We start from the raw sequence: 19,382 nt of genomic DNA, 5'->3' as shown, positions 1-19,382 counted from the left end.
GAAATGTTTATAAAATATACTAATTATATACAAAATTGTATAAAACATATATATTACTTAAAAATTATAAAAATGATAAAATTAATTAAAAGTAACTTGAAAAAATAATTTTGAACTTTATAAAAACTAATTATTTTAAATCGTTGAAATTTAAGAAGCTCGATGATTAATCTATATTGTGGAGGTCCAAAATTGGGTGTCAACAGTATTTAAATTATTATGTTATGTATTACATTTTTAAATTAACATTTTCATCTTATCATTTAAATTTCGTGCAATCTTCATAGTGAAAATTAATAATAATATCAAATTATATCTCTTAAAGTGACGAAAGATTTTTAAAAAAAATATTGAAAATATTATTAATTCAGGATGAAAGTAGTATATATTAAAGAATATATATTTTTAATTGTTATGTTATATTTTAAAAAAATTATGAATATTAGAGATTTAATTAATAGCCTTATAAGAAAAATAATACGTTATTTACAAAATAATTGAATTAATAATATAATTTTCAAAAAGTGAAATAAAGAATATAAATAATAGTTCTCCATTCAACTCTGTATAATTAGAAAGTAGAAAGTAAAATAGAGTATGCTTGGATAGATAATTTCTATATATTCTCCAAATATAGAAAATGAAAAGTAAAGTAGAGAGTTGCGTAATGCATAGTTGGGCGGAGAAAATAATGTCACCCATCAATCAAACGAAATAAAGCGGAAAACGGAAGCAAAATTTAATAAAAGGGTAAGGCACCGGTTTTTTTGACGTGGTGTTTAATGTAATTTTACAAGAAATGTGGAGGCCATTATTAAGTGTTTTTTTTTTTTTTTTTTTTTTGTCATTTTCACTTGCCCTTTTCTTCTTCTGCACGTTTTTCCTTTTAATTTGGTGCATCTGTCTCGAAGCCTTTTCACTTCTCTCTCCCTGTGGTGTCTTTAGGCGGACCAAACGAGGTACCCTGAAAAACCATTGGAAAAAATGGCTCTGAATTTCAATTCTCCGACGTTTCAGTCCAATAAAACGACAAGGCGTCCGTGTTCACCACTCAGATCTCCTAGAGTTTTCATGGCTTCAACACTTCGTCCTCCTTCTGTGTGAGTTTCATTTCGTCTTTGTATTTGTCAAATTATTGGATATTTGTTCTCATCGTGATTATATTTCTGTTTCTAAATTGGATTGGTGGTAGTTGATGCTAATGCATGGCGTATCTCTGATCTTTCTATTTTTGTATATTTATTTATATGTTGGCCTCTGTTTCGTGATTGAATGATGATACATAATTTTTCTATCTGTATATCTATTTATCTCTTCCCCTCGGGGTCGGTTGGGTTGCATTGATTTTGATATGTTACTAGAGTAGAATTCCTCTTCTCCTTTTGCATGTTTGGATAGCAGGGTAATGTGACACCAAGTGGAGAGCTGAGTAGTTAAGGCATAGGACTAACAACCTGAGATTCCAAGACGGAATCCCACTTAGAATGAGCTCATTTGCACGAATCTTTGTGGGCTATAACAGGCTTCCCGGTGGATTAGTGGGGGCTTTTAAAAGCTGGCCTAGACACCACTGCCACTAATAATTTAAAGAAAAAGAGACTGAAATCTGATGCAAATTTTATTAGTGCATCTGCATATGTATGAGTTATTTATGTAATCTTTACATTAAACAATGGCAGATTCGGTATTTGAACTTATGAGTTAGAGTGTGAAAAGCGAAACTTATACGGAAATTTTAGCAAATATAGATAATACAAGGAATTTAGAAATAAATACAGGAAACATAGACATAGATGAAAAACCTAGCACATCAGGAGTAAAAGACCCAAAAAATTTTTAATCCAAAATACTATAATGGAAACTATGGACAATATGATAAAGAAAAAACTACATGGGATAAAAAATTAAATAAAAAATGGACGCCTAAACCAATAACTGGACAACATGATAGATACACCCATAGAAATATACTTAGCGGATGATAGAATCATACAACCCAATAGAAAAAAGTATAATAAGTGACAGTAAAAGGTAACCTCATATACCAAAAATTTAAATTTATAATAAGTGCTAACTATCCGTAGCAATAAAATGACAGAAATATAGATAAATCATTAGTATTATATTGGAAAATGTCAGGAATAGAACTAGCCCCGGGAAGTAAAATATTTACCGCTAGATGTAAAAACGGTCCTATCTTGATAACCTGTATCGGAGGTTTTATCTCCTCATATAATATCTCCGCTGGTGCTGTATAGAATTTTATATAAAATAAATTTCCTTTCGTAACTCTTTTGTATGTGATAAATGCTTTGTGTAGTTCTGGTATTCCACTAACTTCTATTACAACCTATTTGTCAACAAAGTGGGAGGAGAACTATGAGGTTTGAGACCTAGCAGAGGCAAAAAACAATAGGTGGCTTTTCCCTACTAGTGGAAAAGTCGAGGTGCATACTGTCATAAAAGAATCATTCGATTTACTAGGTTCAAAATCTATTATCTATACTGGGGGAGTTTAGCAACATACAAAATCTGAGCTTAAAGCTTTTGGGTTTGCATGAACTCTTAACTTCTGCACTACATTTGCCCCTGACTAGAAATTCCTTTACTGATTGTTTTCTATCATCTTTTATTTTCCTCTAGCGTAGTCATCATTAGGGGTCATTTTGCTTTTTCCCTGCTGAATGATTTAAATTGATAACGTACACATTGCTTAGAAGATTATCATTGTACTGATTGACTGTCAGAATTAGAACTGATTCTGCCAATGTACTCAATTAGGTTGGACAGATGTTTGTGGTGTACTTCATGTACGATAAGTTGAATTGGGTAGAGAGTCTTTTCTTCATGTACGAATGTCTGATCACATCTCCGGATCTGCTTTTGGGAAAATAACTACTTGAAAAACAATTGTAAAAGGGTGAGTGACAACGTAAGGTAGAATTGTTTTATCCAAAAATAAATAAATAAATACAAGGGAGAACTGATGACTTCATTCATTACTTTGTTCCTGACTAGCGTTTTTCTTCTAGGGACCGTCAAATAATCCATTTGCCTTAAAGTAGACTCAGACCGTGAATTTTCTATTGTAGCTCATCTTTTCAAAAGTGCATAATAGTAATTCTAATTCTGCCTGTGCTAATTGTAGGGAAGGTGGAAATGTTAAGAAGCCATTCAGTCCTCCACGAGAGGTGCATGTTCAAGTTGCTCATTCCATGCCGCCAGAGAAGCGTGAAATCTTTGATTCCCTGCATGGTTGGGCTGAGAATAATATTTTGGTGCACCTAAAGCCTGTCGAGAAGTGTTGGCAGGCCAGTGACTTTCTTCCTGATCCTGCCTCAGAAGGATTTGAAGACCAAGTCAAGGAGCTGCGGGAGAGGTGCAAGGAAATTCCTGATGACTACTTTGTTGTATTAGTTGGAGATATGATCACCGAGGAGGCTCTTCCAACGTATCAGACAATGCTTAACACCCTAGATGGAGTTCGTGATGAAACTGGTGCCAGCCTAACTCCTTGGGCTATTTGGACGAGGGCATGGACTGCTGAGGAAAATAGGCATGGTGACCTTCTCAACAAATATTTATATCTTTCTGGAAGAGTTGATATGAGGCAAATTGAAAAGACAATTCAGTACCTCATTGGTTCAGGGATGGTGAGCTTGCTTCTCCGTATTCTGCTGTGACTGTCTATGTTGCTCGGACTCTCCAAAAATGATGCCGCATTCGTGTCAGATGCTTCAAAAATACAGTATTTTTGAAGGATCCGACAACCACGCGTCGACATTTTTGGAAAGTTTGAGCCACATAGGCTACTGTTAAGCTTTCAAATCATCTTGGAATTTTATTGGTAATATTTATACAGACTTCTCTTGCATAGTTATTTAATCATTTAGCTGTTATAATAGCAGATCTCTTTCAGAGTGTGTGGTATCTGTGTTGTGTCTGTCTGTCTGAATGAGCCTGCACATAGATGAGCCGCATCTCTAACAGTTCAAAAATTCTCAGATTTTGGTAAAACTAATGATATATTAGAGAATTCGTTGTGTTATGTAGAAAAGGTTCTGATAGTACATTTGGTAAGCTACCTTATGCTTTGAGCTCTCCGGTTAGAATTCAAAATTTACATGGCTTGAATCTGTTGATATTCATGAGAGTGCTTTTTTTTAATGCATTTGAATGTGGGTTCTATTTAGATACTAGTTTTAGTTCTCGTCTTACTGAAGGAGGGTATTTTAGTGTCTTCATCCCCCTTTTATTATCCATTCCCCCACCTCAAAGGCTTGTTAACGCAGAGATGATTAATTTATTTTGCATTACGTACTTGTGTATTCCTAGATCTTGAAGAATAAATTTGTCTGCGTCCTGAAATCTCCTCCATTTTGCACACTAGTTTGCCTTGGTTAACCAAAGTAGTTGAGTGTTGTCTAGTTTTGTTTCATCTTATTCTCTCCTATTATCTTGTTCTTCAATTTTTAGTATTACCTGTTGTTTCCTTTGCTTCGGTTATTATATTATTTTTGTTGCTAGTATTCTTTTCTCCATTATTTTTATCACGGCTTCTTCAATTAATCTGAGTTTCATGTTCGCTATATATTGCATTTAGAGTTTCGAGGTACATGATTAACATGTTGGCATTTTCTTTAATTAAGCAGCATGGTTTTAGCTGTTCATCAGGTAAACAGAAAACCTGAAATGGAATTGTTATATAATCATCCCTTTTTGGCTATAAGATTTTCTCACTTAAGGTGCATATCTTTTAAGTTGATCTTTTTTGATGTGTTTGATGCTTAACTTTTAGGATCCTCGCACAGAAAACAACCCGTATCTGGGTTTTATCTACACTTCCTTCCAAGAGAGGGCTACCTTCATTTCTCATGGAAATACAGCTCGGCATGCTAAGGAGCATGGGGACATGAAACTAGCACAGGTATGTGGTATAATTGCTGCAGATGAGAAGCGCCACGAGATCGCGTATACCAAGATTGTGGAGAAGCTATTTGAAGTTGACCCAGATGGCACTGTATTGGCTGTTGCTGACATGATGAGGAAAAAAATCTCGATGCCAGCTCATTTGATGTATGATGGCCGGGATGACAACCTCTTCGAACACTTCTCTGCCGTAGCTCAACGCCTTGGTGTATACACTGCAAAAGATTATGCAGATATTCTTGAATTTCTTGTGGGAAGATGGGAAATAGAGAAATTGACTGGTCTTTCTGGCGAAGGACACAAAGCACAAGATTATGTATGTGGTCTGGCTCCGCGTATAAGAAAATTGGAGGAGAGGGCACAAGCAAGGGCCAAGCAGAAGACTCCTGTTCCTTTCAGCTGGGTATTTGGTAAAGATATTAAACTTTGAATGATGTATGTTGTAGTGTTATGTTTCTTTCGGAGCACCAATCGCCATAGGAATGCTAGTAAGTAATTTCAGGTTATGGTATCTATGAAGTCAGTATTTGTAAGGAACATGCTATGGAGTTATAACTACTGCACTAGAATCCTGTAGATACCTTAAATTTTGTTTTTGTTCTGCAATTGTTTTTGGGTCATATCAAGAAAAAGACAGCCTTTAGTTTTTACCTCCCCTTTTAGAACATGTAGGTTCTTTATGTTCGTTACAAGTTTGATATATGAAATGTTGAGTGATTATGTATAAGAAGTTTAATGCTATATTTTGCTTCTTTTTTCTCCACTAGCGGTAAAGTGACTGTTTATTATACATCCTAATTTTCTCAAGAATGCTCTTCACTGTTTGGGGCGCGTTTGGAAAGGCAGTTTGGAACTTTGTGGAATTTGATTTCTGCTTCAATACTAAGATATTATTGTAAAGCATTGGTAATATGCTACAAACAATGAGATATAGAGAGTAGAATGTAGAGATCATTTTATTTAAATGTCTTCAAGTAGTCTTTTAATAGTAATAAATGACAATATTATTTATAGGTTGAATATCACTCCAAAAGTCACTATGTTAAATGCTGAAATTAAATGGATACATTTTTATCCAAATTGGTTCTAAATGGACAATTCACTCATTCAATGGATTTATCATACTCCCCGTTGGATGTATATATATAATGCGCCTCATTAAAATCTTACTAGAAAAAACCTAATGGGAAAAAACCTAATGAAGAAAAAAGAATACACATTTCATAATACGCCTTGAATGCTGCCTCGTTAAAAATCTTATTAGGAAAATCCAATTGGGACAAAACTATGGTTAATGAAAAGAGTACAATGCGCATTTCACTCCCCCTAATGAAAGTTTTACTTGATATCTCGAAGGTGATGTATTCCAATCTTATATCACAACTTCTCAATTATTGATATTAGCAATGCCTTAGTGAATAAGTATGCAAGATTATCACTTGAACATATCTATTGAACGTCTATCTTACCATTTTGTTGAAGATCATGTGTGATTTTTTTTTGGGCGTCTTCTTTGATGGTATCCTCTCTTCAATCAAGCTATACATATAACATTACTATTGTACATGGTGGTTGAAATATCCCTTTTCAAAGGAAAATTACACATTTTTTAATATGATGGGTCATTGAACCCAACCAAACACACTCCCGACTTATTTCATAGATGAATATTATGTCTACATGATTGGAAAAAAAAGGGTTACTAGTGTTCGATTCATTAAATGTCAAGATATTGTTGTGCCTTCACATGCAAACAAATAGGCCATTTGCGATCAAGATTTATGTAGATCAAATTGACATTCTGCATCTATATAATCAATAATTTCTGACTCGAAGATTGATCATTCCAATGTTGTTGAAGCTCGTCTCTTCTTCTTAAAGAAAATCACACATCTTCTATATATTGAATCACTTTCTTTGTTAGTTTATTGGCATATGATGATCCTAAGAGACTCCAAAGAACTCAAAATTACAAAAAACATGTCAAAAATTAAAAGGGGATGTCCTAAAATCACTAGCACAGAGTCATGGGCCCCATACAACTAAAACAAAAAAAAAGACAAATATTTCCGACTTATTCTATCAAAATATCGAACGAATTCAATTGATAAAAAAACAAAAGAAAAAAATTTGAATGAAATATCCCGACTTGATACTATTGAAACATTGGTCAATCATTTTCTCGATTTAACAGTAAGGACTCCACCGTATTAAAATTCTTGATTAAGTGATACAAATTCAAATATGTGGAATCAATAAAATAGATCGCTGATAAAACGTAGAAGAGAGAAAATACTAAAGTACACCATAAGATATAAATCATTCAAAGAAAAAAAGCTTTTTTTTTTTATTGGAGTGTATATGTGATGGTTAGCTCAATTTGGAAGACAAGTTCTTATGATTGGAATGTTTTGATGGTAATATTGCAATAGAAAGAATTTAATATTTATCAAGAATAGATAACAATTTCAAATCTAGTTGAAATATTTATCAAGAATAGATAATAATTTCAAATCTAGTAAATTTTAATGCAAGCTCAAGTAAGGATCATTAAGACAAAATTGAAGAAAATTAATTATATTAGGTAGATGACTAAGCTTATTCAATTGTAATGACCTGGTCGATCATTTTTGAACATTTTTATAAAATTATCATTTTACCCCTCTCGGTATTGGCCCCGTATCATTTTTGAAAGATTTTCGACATTGATTCAAGTTTTAAGTTAAAAGTTGTAAGTTGTGAATTTTGAGAATTGGAAATGCTAAAGTTGTTAAAAAGTAATTTTCGGTGTCTTTTGGAGTTTTGAGTGTCGCAATAGAATTCCATCGTATCTATCAGTCCTAGAATGTGGAAATTGGTCCAAGAGATTTTTCGGTTTCAAATTTTGAGTCTTTTAAGGATTTGAGGTCCTAATTTGGAAATTGTTGAGATTTTAGCCTTTGGGTTGACTTTGGTCAACGTTTGGGGTTCAGATACTCAGATTGGAATTCTGAGAGTTTCGTTGAATTCAGGGGAATTTTAGGCCTAGAGGAGGTCTTAGTTGAATCTTTAGAGGACCTGAGCTTCATTTAACCTTTTTAGGTGTTAATGATTAGTTTCTTGTGACTTACACGGTACTCGGGTCAAGGAGATATCAGATTCGTGTTTTGATTGTTTCACTATGGCGATAATATCAAATATAGTCAATTTGCATATATGGTTTGTGTGTACGGGGTTCCGAACGAATCTCAAGGGTCTAGTAGGATACTTAGAGATTGTTGATTTTTGGTTACTATTCTGGTGTTCCCCGTATCCGTGGAGCTGGACTGCATTCGCGAAGGGCGTTGACCCATGATCTCCATGTTCGCATGAAAGCCCTAGATTTCGTGGAGATTTGAACTATTGGCCACCGCGTTTATGGACCCCTTTAATGCTTTCTAAAAAACGACGTTATTTCAACCTCATTTCACCATTTTGAGTATTGGGAACTCGACAGTGGCAATTTCAAACTGCTTTTTTGAGATTCAATTTTTGGGTAACGATTTCTACACTTCAAACTCATTTCCCCACTTATTAATGGATTATTTTGATGATTGAAATCAAGTTTTGACCTCCATTGACAGGGGTTTTGAAAAGAGTAAAAGACTTCAGTAAAATGGTGATTATGTACTGACTTTAAATCCTTTTTCGACCAATGAGTTACAAACGCCTCGAGTAATGTTTTCAAGTAAAGATTTTTGGATTCAAACCTCAATTTCGAAATTGAATTTTTGAGTTGATTTGACCCATTGTGCAAAACATATGAATTGAGTGTTGTTATTTCGGAATCTTATTATCATTACTTGATTGAAATAGATTGTGGCTTTGGACACATTTTGGAAAGGGAAGGCTCAAGTCTTGGATTGAATTTTGATTGAAATTAAGGCAAGTGCTCTTCTTAACCTTGTAAAACTTGTAGAATCTTGTATTTCTCTTCATTGTATATGCTGGGAGTAATGGGAATGAGGTGACGGGTTCAACGATTCTATTGATTGAAATTAATGAATGAATTCGGGATTAATGAAAATGTAACGTGTTGATCATAATATTTTGTGAATTGAATTCTAAGGTGTTGATTGATAGAATGCTTTGATGGAATTATTGTGGACTTAAGTTGTGAGTTATTCTCTCTTGCTTGTGGTGTGAAATTGCTCATTTGCATTGATTTTTGTGCACTATGATGAGACATGTGATGGTTAGTGACGCCGAGGTCATTTTCGGCAGGTGCTTTTGATGCCGATGTCCTTTCCAGCAAGTGTATTGATGTCGAGGTTATTTCCAACAAGTGTATTGATGTTAAGGTCATTTTTGACGAGTTTTATTGATGTTGAGGTCATTATCGACGAGTTGAAACTATGGGCGGTTCCCATAAGTCTTGATTGATATTATGCATGATAAATCTTGGAATTGTGTTCGATGCACTTGATTGTTGTGACTTGATGATTTTGATACTTGTGATTGTTCTGCTGGACACGGATGATTGTCATACTTGATACTTGTTTGTTATTGAACTATGACTATTGGACTAGATTATGAGAACTTGTGAACTGTGTATTGTGAATTGTTAGGTTGAGCTGATTTCTATGTAGGTTGTAGTTTGAGGAGGTTCAGTGGGGATGAAAGGAGTAATCGTTTTTAGCTAGTTTTGCCTTGTTTAATAGGTTATTTGCTGAGTACCATATTGTTTGGTACTCACTCCTTGCTTTTACACTTCTGTAGGTTTCAATTCCAGACCCGTGTGATCTTCTTCTCCTTCTTCATAGATTTCTTAGGCTTGTCAAAGGACTTACAATGTATTTGCTTGTCATCTCAACGAGCCTTTTCTTCCTTTATGTTCATGCTTTGTTCTTTTTGAAACACAAAACCATTGACACTTGTAATTATCTCTCAATTCCACACTTTATATATTAGTGACTTGTACACATGACAACCACATTTTCAGAGTTATATTAGAATGGCTAAGTTTTCCGCCTTTATGATATTCTTGTTTTACTTCCCACTTTTATTTCTTGTTATTGGGTTAATGTTGAATTTTCTTAGTGGGAATAGACAAGTGCCATCACGTCCATTTTTAAGTCATGAAAAATGGTATCAGAGTCCCAGGTTCATAGGTCTCACGTGTGTACAAGCCAAGTCTAAGTAAAGTATCGAGGATTGGCACACACACGTCTCTACTTATCTTTGAGAGGCTTTAAAGTCAGTTAGAAAAATGGTTTTGTACATTCTTTCTTATTGTGCATGGTTACCTTCACTAGTGCTGATTTTCCACGGTTTATTTTGACAGGCTTCTATTTCAAGTGGTAAAGTGGAGGCAATCCCCGAGGCAGTTGCTGAGACACTAACTAGGGGTAGAGGTAGGGCCTGAGCTAGAGGTTATGCTCGTGGAGTAGTACATGCTAGAGTTTATGCCCATGAAGCGACACTAGCTAGAAGTTGAGCTAGAGAGGTCTCTTCTGATCCAGAGCTTGAGGTTGATTAGAACCAGGTTCCTCTTGGGTATGAAGCTCTTTTTTTCAGGAGACTTTGTTGAGAATGTTGGGTGTGTTGGAGAACTTCTCTCAGGGTGGTGCAACAGGTACACCATATAGTTCTCAGACGAGAGTAGGGGCACAAAATCCAGGTTAAAAGTAGGGGCACAAAATCCACGAGGGTGGTGCAACAGGTTCCGTTTTGCCTTTTTGCTTTGCTCCTCAATCCATATACCTGAAAATCAAGGTATTAAAATCAGTTTATAGCATAAATTAGGCATTTGAGGACACTAAATCTATCAAAACAAACCCTAAATGAGTTCAAATCTCAGACTCATCAACCCTCCCCAGAACTCTATGACGAATTATATTCTTTGATTTTTGGCTCTAATTCGCCTAGAATCGAATGGTTTCTTCCCAACTAACTTAGATTCGAACACCCAACTTAAGTACACAAGAATCTACTAAAAAACAACCCTCAAATTAAAAGGAGTTATCTCGAGAATTCATCAAACACATCCTAACTCAAGAACGACAACAAAACGTCAAGAACACTCATCAAAAACTTAAATCTTCCAACCTTTATGGATGAATTCGAATATGTAAATTATGATTGGCGTGTGGGTGAACAAATCCAACACTATGGAAGCTTACATACCTCTTAGGGATCAAACCCATGGCAATAATCCATAAAGAAACTCAAGAATCTCGACGAACGCTTTGAACCCTTCCTTTTTTCTCCTCTTTTCTCTTCTTGGACTCTATTTTAAAACCATAAGTGCTTATTAGGATTATAAAACATAACCTAATCAGTTTAGACCCCTAAAACCTTACTAAAAATGAATTAAATCTGATTTGGTAAGGAAAAGACCAAAATACCCCTAACTATTTTCTGGTAACATTCATTAACTGGACAACCTGACTTCAAAAAGACATATCTCACTCATCCGAACTCAACTTAGAAAACTCTGTGGCGTTGGAAAGATAGTTCGAAGACCTTTCATTTGATATCTTGTGGGTCTCCTAACTCATTTTGTACTGAAAATCATGGTCGTTTAAAGTTGACCCAAATCTTAGAAGAACTTAGGAATGACTTGAATGAACTCTCTTTAGTTTTTCTTGGAACTCAAGGTGCTACATCTAGTGACCTTAACAGTTAAGAAATTTTAAATTCCTCGATAAAATCCTACTCACAATGATGGATGGTTCAAGTCTTAGTTTAAAAATTTTCTGGCGTGTTACAATATCTCCGCCTTGGGATCATTCATCTTCAAATGACGAATGGACTCGGTATGGAATGGGGTTACTCTTACTAAGGTTTGAGTCTAATGCTATGCTCTTACTATATTCAAGCTTAACCTAAATCCTTAGGTTCGGGTTCTATACCTCTCTATAGGGAATCTCATCCCAAGACTATTACTCTTTACCACCACATTGGGCTCATATCAAGAACTACCTAATGTTTAACAAATCCACATTCAAGCTCAGTACTCTAACAACTCCATGCTCTTGCTAACCAACTCCTTCAGAAACAACTAAGGGCTCTCATTTTACTATTTCTCATAGTAAAACCTCATCCTCCTCTTCCTTCTCATTTATAACCTTAGATGGAATCATCACACCATCACTATCACGATAAGAACATCAACCTCATTTTTCTAACATCACTCCATTACTAAAAGGACCTCCAAAATGATATCTCCCATACTCTTTATAACTCATTACTATTTTACTCTCAAACACTTGACTTGATTTCTAATCTTGTCATATCCCCCTTAGGCCTAAAGCTAACACTTGAAGGTTATGGACATATTCCATCATCTCTAACTGGTCTACATCCTCTTTTGCTCTAACACTCGGGAGAAGTTTTCTCTTGACTACCAAACTCTCAATAAGCAAGTACTAAGACCTCTTTCTAAGGTGTTTCTCTTAACCTCTTTTGATTACATACCCTCTCGATACACCTCTAAATGCTCTTGTTACTCTTGTGAATTAGCCACACTTCACTGCCCTTATCTAAAGGTTAGGGTCTCTCACTTGTACTACTCATATTTATTGCACCTAACATCTCAATTCCTCACCTACTCTATGTCAAGTCTACCAGATAAAATCCCAAGACTAACATCATCACCCTCATGTTGCCATTCTTTCGATCAGGACACTCATCTCAAATTCAAGCTTAATGTTCATTACTAAAGTCGAATATCAACACGATTGCTCCCCTACTATACTATACCTCATTACTTAATCAGTTCTATAATCTTCTGAACATCATGACCCTCTCAAATATATGATAAGCCTAGCTTAGATCTATCACTTCATGAATACTATGTGCTTCTATTCAACACATATATTTAGCCTCCTTTAACACGATGGCACATCAACATTAACTCTATTCTGGCTAAAATATATATACTCTATCTCATCTTGACTAGTAACTCGTACTCTACCTCCTATAATGAGATCTTCACAAATCATCACTTCTTAGTCTACCCATAAAGGAAAACTCCTCATCAATAAATTACTGGCTGCATAACTATAATAACATAATCTGCCCCATCACTATCTCCCTTTTATAGATCTCTATACCTCTTACTTTTCTCTAACTCTGGGCACTTTCACTACTATTGCTCGTGATCTTGTAACTTGTGCTACCTTTTCGGGTGAAAATACTACCCAAGCTCTAAACATATTTCCTCATAAGGATGTCAGTTGAAACAAGGCTTAGGGGAAGAGAGTATAACTCGCTTTTAGCTCAAATGCACGATTCACATGAACATGAGTGCATTCCTCTGAAACTCAACACTTAACTCACTCATCGGCTTCTCTCAATCCCCTCTGGAATCTCATGCCTTTCTCAAGATTTTTGCTGAGAGTAACTCATCTATAAGGGATGGACTTTGCTTTTCAACCACCACTAGTATGAGTGGTAGTCGAATGAATCTGAGAATCGCATGAGTATGAATAAATATCTATGACATAGATTTATTGCACGATTAAGAGTATGAAAGAAGGGAAACATTTCTTAAATGTCTGTAGTCCCATGCTTATAGAAGTGGGGCCCTTACAGCCATAAACAAGACCTTACTGACATGGCTTCATAGACACCCTAGGACACTTGAACTATGTGCTCTGATACCAAGTATGTCACGACCCAAGTCTACACCCTGGACATGGCCGGCACTTGAGAACCATTGCTGGTCCCCAAGCGAACCCTCATCCCGGCTGACTACAAGCGGAAGACAAATTCAAGCATACAAAGCTTAAAAATTGAATAAAATTCATGAAACTCAAATACAAAGCTTTAACTCAAACATTTACTCTGAATATAAATAAAATATTCAACTAGACAACAATAGGAAACTTAAGTCTTTAAAACATTTAATAAGATAAATGAAATATATTTCTCAAACTCTACTGTCTATCTATGAAGCCTCTACTATTACAGAAGGATATCGGGACAAGACCCACAACATCTCCAAAACTGTTAACTGTGAGATAAAGATGAAGTCCTCCGAAATGTAAGATGGCTCACCCAAAGCTGACTGGAATACACCATGACCTCAACGAAACATCTGCTGATGATACTGAATACCTGTATCTGCATCATGAAATGTCTCAGTACATGGAATGTACGAACATGTAAGTGGAATTGTAAAGCATAAACATAAGCTTGAACTGGTGGAAAAGAAACAAACTTACCTCTTTTCCACTCACTCAACTCAAAGAAACAAAGTTTAACTCAACTCAAAGAAAATAGGGCTCAACTAAATGATAAGATATTCAACTAAGTGAAATAAGGCTCAACTCAATAATAAGATACTCAACTCTGGGTACTCAACTCTAGATACTCAACTCTGGATACTCAACTCAATACAAAGCAACAATAAAAGATGTAATATGTGGAAATCTTTTGAAATAATAGATATTGAAACTCAATGTATTGAATAATACAATAGTAACTATGTTTGTACATATAAATACAAAACAACTCTGTGGGAGATTCTCTAACCGACAACCATCACTATGAGCTATGTGATGATACAACATCTTGCCTCACGTTGCCAGGGCCGTCCTATGCTAAAAGCATTAAGGAATCATCTAAAAAGTATGACCCTTTCTACCCACGTTGGATACATGGTTTATGGGGGCTGTGAGTTATTTGAACTCTCCCCCATATTGGTGTTCAATACTACTCCCAAAAATACTAGCTCATATGTCTTTAAAACATAACTTTTTCTATGGTTTAAGATTATTAGTCAAAAATCTTTCTCTTAAAAGAGATGGTACTCAGAATTGCTTATGAAAATTCTTTAGGAAATCGGTGTTTCCTCTCTGCTTAAATGTAAAAACATTTACTCTTGGGAATACTTAGTTCTCATATATCATTTTAAAGAAAATGAACTCAGCTCTACTCTTCCTCAAACTCATATGCTCAAGTATTAAAAAAAAATTAAAAAGGTTTGCAAAAGACTTCTTAAAGTAGGGTTCATATCGAATTATGGACATGAACGACTCAATTCAAGATTTTCAATAACCATACATAGAACTCAAAGACTCAATGATACTACTCATCTTAGAATGCTCAACTCAGAGGGTTTAGGTGTAATTATAGGCATGAACTTCTCAACTGAAGGACTCATTGATACTTCTCATCTCAAGATTGCTCGAATCATAGGGTTCATGCGGAATTATGGGCATGAACTACTCAACTCGAAAGTCTAAATAACAATATGGAACTCATGTATACAAATCTTCCCATTCTCATGCTTACTCTCTCCAAAACTTAGTTCAAATCGATAGTTGATCTCAAAGGATTCACAATTGAACTTAAAAGCTTTCTTGAACTCTACTCTTAACTCTCTCTTGAATGTGAATTATGAATTCAAGAGTTATGGTTCATGATATGAATGATCTCATGATGATAACGTAGACTCATCAATACATTCTCTTCATTCTCGTACTCACTTGCTCGAGTCTTGAAATAGGTTATTAAAAATTGTAGAAGACTTCTCAAAAAGACTCAAACGGACTTTCTTAAAATGTTTGAAAGAACTCTCAAGACTTAACTCCTAACACTACCTTGAATTTGAATTATGAATTCAAGGTTATGATTCATGTTATGAATGTTTTATGGGTGTTTCGAAGTAGTTTAGAGTGTTTAGAATCAAAAGGAGTGAAGATACACTTCAAAGGAACTAAAACGGGACAACCGACAGAAAATGAGTGGGGGCAAGCAACCCTGGCGCGGGGTGCCAGCCCCAAACTTCAGAAACCTAATATTGGCGCGCTGCTAGGGCACTGCCCCAGCCCCCTTGGTACATCTGGGGCACGCCACCCCAACCCTTCCCTAGAACTCTACGATGAATTTTCTTCTTAGATATTTGGCTCTCATTCTCGTAGAATGGAATGGTTTCTTCCCAACTAACTTAAGTTCGAATACCCAACTTAAGTACGCAATATTATACTAAAAAACATCCCTCAAATTCGAAGGAGTTATCTCAAGAACTCATTAAACACATCCTAACTCAAGAACAAAAGCAAAACGTCAAGAACACTCATCAAGAACTTAAATCTTCCAATCTTTATGGATGAATTTGAATATGTAAATCATGATTGGCTTGCGGGTGAACAAACCCAACACTATGGAAGCTTACATACCTCTTAGGGATCAAATGCATGGTGAAAATCCGCGACGAAACTCATGAATCTCAACGAACGCTTTGAACCCTTCCTCTTTTCTCCTCTTTTCTCTTCTTGGACTCTCTTCTGAAACCCTTGGCATATATTAGGATTATAAAACTGAACCTAATCAGTTTAGACCCCTAAAACCTTACTAAAGAAGAATTAAATCTAATTGGGTAAGGAAAATACAAAAATACCCCTCACTATTTTCGGGTAACATTCCTTAACTGGACAGCCCGATTTCAAAAGAACATATCTCACTCATCCAAACTCGAAACGTAGCTAACTCGGTGGTGTTGGAAAGATAATTCAAAGACCTTTCATTTGATATCTTGAGGGTCTCCTAACTCATTCTATACTGAAAATCATGGTCGTTTGAAAATGACCCAAATCTTAGAAGAACTTAGGAATGACTTGAATGAACTCTCTTTAGTTCTTCTTGGAACTCAAGGTGCTACACCTAGTGACCTTAACACTTAGGAAATTTAAAATTCCTCGGTAAAATCCTACTCACAATGAAGGATGGTTTAAGTCTTAGCTCAAAAATTTTCTGGGGTGTTACATGAAGACTTACTCAACAATAAATAAACTTCAAATGTAAATATTTAACTCAATATATCAAAATAGATAAATTCTGAATATTTTAAAGAAAATATTCAACTAGCCAAAAGAGGAAATTCAAGTCTAGAACATTAACAATTGAAAATGAAACACACTTCTCAAAACTCTATTGTCTATGCAGCCTCTAAAACAATACGATGGAAGTCGGAACAAGACCCACGACATCCTAATAAAACTAAAAGATATAAATGGAATCCTCCGGAAGAAAGGAGGCACACCAAAGGTAATTCGAACTGCAAGTGGTATCAATGAAGCACATGTTGATGACCCTGGTTACGTGTATCTACATCATGAAAGATGAATGCCAAATGGAATCAGTACATAGAATGTACGAGCATGCAACGGGAACTCTAAAACACAGACATAAGCTTGAACTGATAAAAAGGAAGAACATACTCACCTCACCTCGACTCAACTCAACTCAAACTCAAACTCTAGGACACTTAAGGATACTCAAGGATACTCAAACTCAGAAGTACTCAACTCAGTTCAATATAAAAGCAACAATAAAAGATGCATTATAACGAAAGATTTTAAAATAGTAGATAATAACTCAATGTATTTAAAAATACAATAATAACTCTTTACTATTATTGAGAGATTCTATAACCGACAACATCACTATGAGCTATGTGATGATACAACGTCTAGCCAACGCTGCCAGAACTGTCCTATACCTTGCCGGAGTATAAGACATCCTCAACTAAGTGGATCCACTAAGCTATGCTTAAAAGCAATAAGGAATCATCTAAAAAGTATGACACTTTACCTATGTTGGCATACATGGTTTATGAGGACTTTGAGTTGTTTGAACTCATCTCCATATCGGTGCTCAATACTACTCCCAATAATATAACTCATGCTCATATGTTTAAAAATATTTCCTCATCTTCATACTTTGAGATTATTACTGAAAAGGTTCTCTTAAAATAGATAGTGCTCAGAAACTCCTCATGAAGTCATTTGGAAATTAAAGTTTCCTCTCATTTTAAATGTAAAAGCATTTACTCTTGGAAATATATAGTTCCCATATATTCATTTTGAAAAATGAAACTCAACTCTCCTCATCCTCATACTCAAGTATTAAAACAAGTTTTAAAAGTTTGTAAAAGACTTCTCAAAACAACTCAAAGGACTCTCTCGAACTTTACTCTTAACTCTATCTTAAATTTGAAATGTAAATTCAAGAATTATTATTAGGATATTTAGGATATCTCAATGATTAATGGAGTTTAGATAGTTGATAACAAGAAACGAGTGAAGACACGAATTTGGAGAGCATAGGCACGACATCGAGAATGATTAAATATTCGGTCGCGAGTTAATTTTTGAGACAGAGGACTCCATATCCTCTCCGCGACATGGACAGGGAGTGCTCGACTGGGTGCCGGAAATTGGAGGCGCCTCTGCGATGTAGACTTGAGCGTATTTATTTGCCCGATCTTTTCTTCCTCTTCCAAACTCGATTCAACACATACCCACTGCAAATCTATGGTCAAAATTCACAAATTATTATAACCCAGAACACTATCAGCAAAATCCACAGAAAGAACTATCAATTTACTCAACTCATTCACAAACTCTTGCCCGAAGAACTCAAAACAACACTCCATTACCAATAAAATTCAAGAACTTCTCAAGAACTCAACAATTCAACATCAAGAATGAATTCATGGGTAAAAGATTACATGATTGGCATGAGGACGAACAAACCCAACACTATAGAAGCTTACATACCTTGAAAGAATCAAATTCTTGGCAAAAATCTCCAAACTCGATAAATGCTTGAAGACTTCTCCCTTTTTCTCCTCTTGAAACTTCTCTCTAAAACCCTAAGCGTATTTAGGAATGACTAAAATGATTTCAATCAGTTTAGACCCCTAAAAGGTTAACAAAAACGAGTTAGGCTAGTGGGGTAAGGAAAAGATCAAAATATCCCTTCATAATTTGGATGAATTTCCTTAACTGGACATTTTAAACTCAAACGGGCATATCTCCCTCATCTGAACTCGGAATTTAGAAAACTCAGTGGCGTTTGAAAGAGGTCTCAAAGACATTTCATTTGATACCTTATGGACCACCTAACTTATCCTGTACTGAAAGTTATGGTCGTTTGAAGTTAACCCAAAACTCAAAACTTATGCATAACTTGAACAAATCTCAAATTGACTCTTTCCAATTTAGTTATTTCTAACATTAGCTCTTTCTAAGACCGAGGTGTTACAATATCTCCCCCTTGCGAACATTCGTCCTCGAATGAGATCACTCTAATTAGGACTAAGGGTGGCAACATCTAACACCCAAATCAAACACCCAACATGCAATTTAACACAACATAACATATCAATTAAAAGAGTGCTTCTTTACAAAACACATTACCTTGGTCTGGAATTTCTCCAGAAGTAAAGAGATGTTGGTATCTCTTCTTCATATCCTCCTTATCTTCCCAAGTAGCTTCCTCAACAAACTGATTTCTCCATAAGACCTTGACGGATGCAACATCCTTGGTTCGCAACTTGTGAACCGATCAAGTATCTCAACGAGTATCTCCTCATAAGATAGGTTGTCCTTAATACCAATATCCTCGGTAGGTATTATAAGTGAAGGATCGCCCATACGCTTCTTCAATATAGAAATGTGAAGCACTAGATGGATTGCTGC

The 19,382-nt window shown here is 35.4% G+C and overlaps 1 protein-coding gene across 1 annotated transcript; it reads left to right on the top strand.

Moving 5' to 3' along the window:
* The first annotated feature begins 984 nt into the window (after positions 1–984).
* On the top strand, positions 985–5,359 carry LOC102601511 (stearoyl-[acyl-carrier-protein] 9-desaturase, chloroplastic). Its single transcript, NM_001318673.1, is given in 3 exon segments — positions 985–1,100; positions 3,149–3,653; positions 4,799–5,359. Coding segments are annotated over 3 exon segments (1,182 nt in total).
* Positions 5,360–19,382: the final 14,023 nt, after the last annotated feature.

Source organism: Solanum tuberosum, unplaced genomic scaffold, assembly GCF_000226075.1.
Source record: "Solanum tuberosum cultivar DM 1-3 516 R44 unplaced genomic scaffold, SolTub_3.0 scf00142, whole genome shotgun sequence".
Lineage (NCBI taxonomy): Eukaryota > Viridiplantae > Streptophyta > Magnoliopsida > Solanales > Solanaceae > Solanum > Solanum tuberosum.
Note: the sequence above shows the minus strand (reverse complement) of the source record. Positions and strands in the feature narration are given on the sequence as shown.